This window comes from Crinia signifera, chromosome 7, assembly GCF_055691185.1.
Source record: "Crinia signifera chromosome 7, ASM5569118v1, whole genome shotgun sequence".
Taxonomy (NCBI): Eukaryota; Metazoa; Chordata; class Amphibia; order Anura; family Myobatrachidae; genus Crinia; species Crinia signifera.
The window spans coordinates 3,860,663-3,869,199 of NC_139223.1; the positions used below are offsets into that span (position 1 = coordinate 3,860,663).

The window sequence follows — 8,537 nt, forward strand, 5'->3', positions numbered from 1 at the left end:
CCCTCCCCCATCCAGAAAACTTCACACTTGTCCTGATTTATCTTCGAACCAGACGCCTCAGAAAAATCAGTCACTAGTTGGTTGATGTCACTTGCCTCCTCCTCCGCTGACAAGACCACCGTAACATCATCTGCATAGGCTACCACCTTTAGAGTACACTCCGGTGACAGCTGCACCCCTTCCAACCTGCTGCTCTCAATCCTCCTCACGAAAGGATCAATTGCAAACACGTATAAAAGAGGGCTCAGGGGGCAACCCTGACGCACACCCGAGCTTACCCCAAATTTGGGCCCTACCCAACCATTCACAAGCGGGAAGCTCTCGGCCTCTTTATAAAGAACCTTTAACCAATTGACCATTTTTGACGGAAAGCCATACCTTTCAAGTAATTTCCAAAGATACTCATGATTGACACGGTCAAAAGCTTTAGATTGATCCAAGGCCAGCAGGAATTTTCCTTCCCCCCCCAGCCCTGCACCGCTCCACGGCTTCCCGGACACCAAGGACCGCACTAAAAGTGCTACGCCCCTTCACTGTACAGTGCTGGGAGGGGGAGAGAAGCCTCTCAGAAAACTCCATTATTCTGTTAAAGAAAACTTTTGCCAAAATCTTCCTGTCCGTATTAAGAAGAGCGATGGGGCGCCAATTCTCAATACGGGCTGGGTCTTTTCCTTTGGACAATAAGATTAGAGCCGACCGTCTCATGGAAGGAGGCAGATTTCCTTCCTCCAAACTTGCATTGAACACATCCGTGAGACGGGGAGCTAATACATCAGAGAATTCCTTATAGAACTCCGATGTTAGACCATCCGGTCCAGGTGACTTTTTTGATGTCAAACCATCAATTGCTTCCCTAACTTCCTCTACTCCAATCTTATTGTCCAAACACTCAAGAGAGCCATCTGGCTCCATCAGACCTGGTGTCTCCCTCAGAAAAGTCTCCATCTTCTCTCTGATAGGTGCTTGCTCAGACAAGAGATCAGAATAATAGGCTCTAATGACTTCCAGGATGCCTTCCCTCCTCTCCTGAAGCACACCCCTTCCATCATATAGGCCACTGACTTCTCTTGCCTCGACGGCTTTTCTACAATTCTGGTAGGGATCCGGTGAGTGGTATGTACCATAATCCCTCTCCAGAATCAAAGATGCCAATCGGTTATACTGAAATTCCTTCATCTGAGCCTTCACCTGGGAGATTTCCCCACCATCTCCACCCTCAGAGATCAAGAAATCCAATTTCCTTTTAAGAACATAGTAGGCACTCTTTTTTTTCAATCCTCTGTTTTTAATCAGTCTTTTGAAAAAACCTTGGACCTTCTTTTTCATTTCCTCCCACCACTCTGATTTACTCCATCCTGCCTCCAACAGTGATTCATGATCCTCAAAGAGACCTCTGAGAGACTGCTTCACACTCTCTTCCTTTAGGAGCTCTGAGTTCAGCCTCCACAGACCCCTCCCTTTCTGGATGGACTGTGAAGCATTCAATGAAAAACTAAGAAAGCAGTGATCTGAAAATTCTACTGGCTCCACCTTGGAAGGCAGAGTTTTCGAATTTGTTTTGACAAAAAATCTATCTATTCTACTTTTATTCTGACCGCTATAAAAAGTGTACCCAGTGAGGTCCGGAGTATGCCTAATATGGACATCCACCAGACCAGCCTCTCTAACCATTCTAACTAAATAATTTGCATCATAGCCCAAGGTCCTACTGCTTCTGGTACCTCCTCTGTCTTTGGTTCTTACAACAGTGTTATAATCACCACCAAAAACGACCTGTTGGGCTGTGAATAAGAATGGTTTTATCACCTCAAAAAGACATTTCCTATCCCAAGCTTTTTGGGGACCATAGATATTGATCAGCCTTAGGTCATGTCCTCTAAAGGTGACATCCAAAACCATACATCTTCCTACTTCAATTTCTATGATTCTGTGCACGGTTACCATGTCGGAAAAAAGTACCGCCACCCCAGTATACGGCTCGGCCGCAAGAGACCAGAATGAGGGCCCCCTACTCCATTCCCTTTTAGCCTTATGCAAGGCTTCTAGGGTCCTCAGTCTGGTCTCCTGGAGGAAAAAGATGTCTACCTCTGCTGTTCTAAAAAAATCAAAAGCCATGAACCGAGCTCGCTCAGAATGTATAGAAGCCACATTAATTGTGGCACATCTTATGGGGTGAGGATCCATGCAAAAAAACATAGTGTAGGGCAATACCAAATCCTTTACTTATTTACACCAGACCCACCACCATCCTTACATTCACCACCACCCAACACATCCATATCCTCAGCCATACCCTCAGACAAACCATCATTCCTTTTTACAGGATCAGGAGGCCTGTCTGAGACATTTAGCAAGTTGACTCTGTTTCTTTCCGGGTCACCTTGCTCTCCTTCATCCCTTGTCACCACCTCTCTGTGTATTGTTTCATGCTCCCCTTCTCCCTTTTTCTCTTTTGAACTAATTAATTTTACCACTTTCCCTGTCTCCAAGGCTACTTTTTCTATTTTCTCCCCCTTTCCTTCCTCCTTCTTACTTTTCTTCCCTTGCGTTTTCCCTTTCTTATTTGCTTTTTTCTTCTTTCTCTTCCCTACTTCTTTCTCAACTTTCCTAAGAGCTAAAGTCTCCCCTTCCTTATAGACTTCCTCCTCCTCCTCACTATCCTCATCTTCTTCGGAAAAAACTAGAAACCTGTTGGATATGCTCACTATCTCTTCATCCCCTTTCCTTTTTGTGGCACTTTTCCTCTTCCTCACTTCCTGAAACTGTTCCTCCCTTTCTGAATCTTTGTCTCTTTCCCAAACTACCAGAGTCTCCTCTTCTACTGTAGCCTTTTTGAATTTCCCCTTTGTTCCCGCTCCAGGTGTTCTATCCATATGGCGCATAGATTCTGGGCATCTACTGTAGGGATGCCCCTCAAGGCCGCACAAGTTACATTTTACTATGTTACACGACCTCGAGGGGTGACCTGCCTCGTTGCAGAGGGAGCATTTTACGTTTCCACATTCACTGCTCATATGCCCCTCTTCGCCACAACGAAAGCAGGTCCTTGGCTGGCCTGGATAGAACACCTGTATACGGTCTCTCCCGATATAAGCAGCCGAAGGGAGATGTTTTGTCCTTCCTTCAACTTGGTGTAATCTTATCTGCACAGACCATGCACCTCCCAGACTCCTAAGGTGTGTCCAACCTTAACCATGTCCCCTATCCAGATGCATTGTCTACTCAACCAGTACTTTATGTCGTCAGCTGGGATAGTTTCATCCCTCACCAATATCCTTGCTCTGACATTCTCTGGTTTTGACACTGATACAATTTCATAGCCCTTATAAGCTTCTTCAAATTTTCTTACTTGCCATTGGTCTACAACCTCATTCATTTTCCTCATAAAAACAAAACTGAGATCAAAAATTTGAGACCTTTCTGGATGAATACATGCCGTTAGGTCATGAGCACTGCAATCCAGAGTAAAGATTAAATTAAGACATTTTTCTTTTGTGGGGACCGGATCTGACTGAACCCACTTAAACTGTATCACATTTCTCCTTCTCTGAATTACACTCTGGCTCATGACCTGACTTTGTCTGTCTTCATTTCTTTTATTTGTTTGTTTTATCATATTGGCATAAGATATAGGTGCTGGCATTTGAATTGGGTCTGGAGTTCCAAGCTCAGAAACTCCAGTACCATCACCGGCTTTTACCTGCACTTTCTTTGTACGGATGTTTTCTGCAATCAACTTGAAAGCAGCCCCAGCTCTTTCAGGTACTAGTACATCCCCATATACAGTTTGCATTATTTGTGCCTCATCAGCCTTTAAATTTGCCTTATTTAAACATTTTTGGCCCTGTGCCAACTTTTCAGCTTCACACAATTTTACATTTCTGGTAGAAACATTATTATTACTCTCAAACGTTTCTTTAACACCTTTAAAACATTTTTGGGCATTAGCAGTGACATTGCTCGGTCCGGGCATCTGCCCATCATCCTTCATCGCACAATTTGTATCCATTTTTTCACTGTCCATATTTCCCCCTCCCCCAGCTGTCCCTGCAAGGTTGGGAGTACTGTCTGCAATGTAGACAAAACTTTCCCCTTTACCTGCACCCACAGCCGGAGTTAGAGCACTGTCCCGTATCATACAGTTTTTTTCATTGGTTTCAGACTTTGCACCAGAGTCTCCCCGGGACACAACATTTGCAACTTTCATACTTACTGTGTCCCGGGGGACCTGCTTCATCTTTTCAGTGCCTTCCACCTCAGCTGTTAGCTGCACTCTCTTTTCCTCTGAGTTCATTTGCATGGGCTTCTCAATCTGCAGCTGCATCTCCATGCTGCTGGTTTTTTCCATCAGCTGATCTGGACTTGCAGGGAATAGGCCGCCTACTTTGCAGCTGCTCTCCATTAACTCATCTGCATCAGCTGGAGCAAGGGAATCCTGAAGCTCCTGGCTTGCAATTAACCCTTTCTCCGCCTGAGGTAAATCTTTGCTTTTTCTTTCACCTTTCATTTTTTTTGCAATATGAGTCTTTAATTTTGACAATATTTTTGAATTTGTAACAATCTTATCTCTCCATACATGGCGCTCCCATGAAAGGCAAGAATTTCTCTTTTTCTTTGCTTTATAGACTCTTTGGTAAACTTTTTTCGCCTCTTTATTTAATTCCTCCAGACCCATTTTCTCAAAAGCATTATCTTCTTCTGCACTTAAGTCTTCATCCTCAGACTGCATTTCTTCCTCAGACTCTTCTGACACCATTTCACCAGGTCCCCCTGCAGCGACTGCTATGTCACCACCGGCGTTTGCATCCCCGCCGGGTTCTTCCATCATTTCCCCCCGTGGCTGGCTTGCCACAGGGGTACCTCCGGATTCATCCGGGGGGACATTTTCCATTGTACTCACTGTATCTTTGTCTGAGGCTCCTGCTGCAGGTGTTGCAACAGCAGGGATGTTCTTCCTCTTGGACCGGCTCTCAACTGCACGGCCTCCTCCACGTACCATAGAAAGGTACAGCAGGCCCTTGCCTGCAAGCTTCCCCCACCAGGGTCCCCTGGCTTGGGGATTCCCAGAGGAGGAGCTACTGCAAAAGTCTGAGTCTCTACCTTCTCTGGAGCACCTGCAACACACACCCTCCTTGCAGATCACCTCAGAGCTGTGAGGCAGTAATGCTAACCATTACAATGTCCGTATTGCCCCGTATATATAACACATGGTGGGGATAGAACCCATGACCTCAGCGCTGTGAGGCAGTAATATAACTATTACACCATCCGTACTGCCCCGTATATATAACACATGGTGGGGATAGAACCCATGACCTCAGTGCTGTGAGGCAGTAATGCTAACCATTACAATGTCCGTATTGCCCCGTATATATAACACATGGTGGGGATAGAACCCATGACCTCAGCGCTGTGAGGCAGTAATATAACTATTACACCATCCGTACTGCCCCGTATATATAACACATGGTGGCTTGCCACAGGGGTACCTCCGGATTCATAACACATGGTGGGGATAGAACACATGGTGGGGATGTAACCATTACACCATCCGTACTGCCCCGTGTATATAACACATGGTGGAATAGAACCCATGACCTCAGTGCTGTGAGGCAGTAATGCTAACCATTACACCGCCCGTACTGCCCCGTATATATAACACATGGTGGGGATAGAACCCATGACCTCAGCGCTGTGAGGCAGTAATATAACTATTACACCATCCGTACTGCCCTGTATATATATAACACATGGTGGGGATAGAACCCATGACCTCAGTGCTGTGAGGCAGTGATGCTATAACCATTACACCGTCCGTACTGCCCCGTATATATGACACATGGTGGGGATAGAACCCATGACCTAAGCGCTTTGAGACGGTAATGCTAACCATTACACCATCCGTAGTGCCCCGTATATATAACACATGGTGGGGATAGAACCCATGACCTCAGCGCTGTGAGGCAGTAATGTAACCATTACACCATCCGTACTGCCCCGTATATATAACACATGGTGGGGATAGAACCCATGACCTCAGCGCTGTGAGACAGTAATGCTAACCATTACACCATCCGTAGTGCCCCGTATATATAACCCATGGTGGGGATAGAACCCATGACCTCAGCGCTGTGAGGCAGTAATGCTAACCATTACACCATCCGTACTGCCCAGTATATATAACACATGGTGGGGATAGAACCCATGACCTCAGTGCTGTGAGGCAGTAATGCTATAACCATTACACCGTCCGTACTGCCCCGTATATATGACGCATGGTGGGGATAGAACCCATGACCTCAGCGCTGTGAGACAGTAATGCTAACCATTACACCGTCCATACTGCCCAGTATATATAACACATGATGGGAATAGAACCCATGACCTCAGCGCTGTGAGGCAGTAATGCTAACCATTACACCATCCGTAGTGCCCCGTATATATAACACATGGTGGGGATAGAACCCATGACCTCAGCGCTGTGAGGCAGTAATGTAACCATTACACCATCCGTACTGCCCCGTATATATAACACATGGTGGGGATAGAACCCATGACCTCAGTGCTGTGAGGCAGTAATGTAACCATTACACCATCCGTACTGCCCAGTATATATAACACATGGTGGGGATAGAACCCATGACCTCAGTATAACCATTACACCGTCCATACTGCCCTACTACATCACTGAGGAAATGAAAAAAAACAAACAAAACAAAAACTATTTTTCTTAAAATGATTAAGAACACAAGTAAGAACAAATGACAGATGTCCAACTACAAGTCCATGGTATCATCTCTTGATGATGATGATGATGATGATTATGATGATGATTATGATGATGATGATGTTGATTAATTCTCATCTGAAGAGACTTCTGTTTAATTTGAGGTTTCCAAATATTAGTATGCAAGATTGTACTGATGGGTACGATAAGAGATACATCCAGAATAATATTGTTATCACAGAACTGACAACAAATTCTACAGAAAACATGTAAATAAGTATTATAAGGAAGGTCAGGTCCATCAGCACATGAAGCGTCATTGTCACAGCCGCCCGGACAAGAGCCTGGTCCTGGGGGGATGAGGTGACCTGGGATACGTTCTTCCGGATCTTCCAGACATGGTGCAGAAGAGACGTCACGCTGAGCCCAATACAGGTGAGAGTCAGGGTAAAGGGCAGGAAGTAACTGACCATCATGTTCACTGCAGTATAAGCGACGTCTATCTTCCTTGTGAAACCAAGTATTTCATCAGTAATATTTGTGTCCCGTAGTAAAAGTATCTGTGTTGTCCATAAGAAGGGCAAATTCATCAGGACTGACCCTATGGCTGATCCTAGGAGCAGTTTGGTAACAGAAGAGAAAAAACGCATTTTCACCCAGAAGAATATCCGGTGGGTAACAGTGACGAGTTTCACACAGTAGCAGATGGAGAGCCAGGCCGTGTTCCAAAAACTCACACCGTACAGGGCAAACAGGGCGTAATACCTAAACAAAAATATTGTTGTGCTCATTTGAGTTTGAAACAAATACAAGTAATAGCTCTGCAAGGAATGACACACTAGGAGGACGTTGGTGAGAGCCATAGAGAGCAGGATTGGGTCACTGGCACCAGGACTTGTGATCGTTTCCCAGAGCCTGATGTACACAGCGAGGATGGCGGAGTTCATGATGATTCCATATATCCCAATTAAACCTAAAGTAATGTCTATCACAATCTGCACAGACAGCTGCATTCTGCACAGACGGGCGACCTGTCCTGGTTCCCTTAGTGATATAGTGACAGCAGATGGTGGGGATAGAACCCATGACCTCAGTGCTGTGAGGCAGTAATGCTAACCACTACACCGTCCGTACTGCCCCGTATATATAACACATGGTGGGGATAGAACCTATGACCTCAGTGCTGTGAGGCAGTAATGCTGACCATTACACCGTCTGTACTGCCCCGTATATATAACACATGGTGGGAATACAACCCATGACCTCAGTGCTGTGAGGCAGTAATGTAACCATTACACCATCCGTACTGCCCAGTATATATAACACATGATGGGAATAGAACCCATGACCTCAGCGCTGTGAGGCAGTAATGCTAACCATTACACCATCCGTAGTGCCCCGTATATATAACACATGGTGGGGATAGAACCCATGACCTCAGCGCTGTGAGGCAGTAATGTAACCATTACACCATCCGTACTGCCCCGTATATATAACACATGGTGGGGATAGAACCCATGACCTCAGTGCTGTGAGGCAGTAATGTAACCATTACACCATCCGTACTGCCCAGTATATATAACACATGGTGGGGATAGAACCCATGACCTCAGTATAACCATTACACCGTCCATACTGCCCTACTACATCACTGAGGAAATGAAAAAAACAAACAAAACAAAAACTATTTTTCTTAAAATGATTAAGAACACAAGTAAGAACAAATGACAGATGTCCAACTACAAGTCCATGGTATCATCTCTTGATGATGATGATGATGATGATTATGATGATGATTATGATGATGATG

The 8,537-nt window shown here is 45.2% G+C and overlaps 1 protein-coding gene across 1 annotated transcript; it reads right to left on the minus strand.

Moving 5' to 3' along the window:
• Positions 1-6,861: 6,861 nt before the first annotated feature.
• Positions 6,862-7,674, minus strand: LOC146020640 (taste receptor type 2 member 9-like). The gene has a single exon (XM_083153900.1). The coding sequence runs from the start codon at positions 7,672-7,674 to the stop codon at positions 6,862-6,864; it is 813 nt and encodes a 270-aa protein (XP_083010026.1).
• Positions 7,675-8,537: the final 863 nt, after the last annotated feature.

Bases quoted from the DNA above. Each gene is read 5' to 3' on its own strand.
- LOC146020640 (XM_083153900.1), bottom strand. From the start codon at position 7,674: ATGAACTCCGCCATCCTCGCTGTGTACATCAGGCTCTGGGAAACGATC.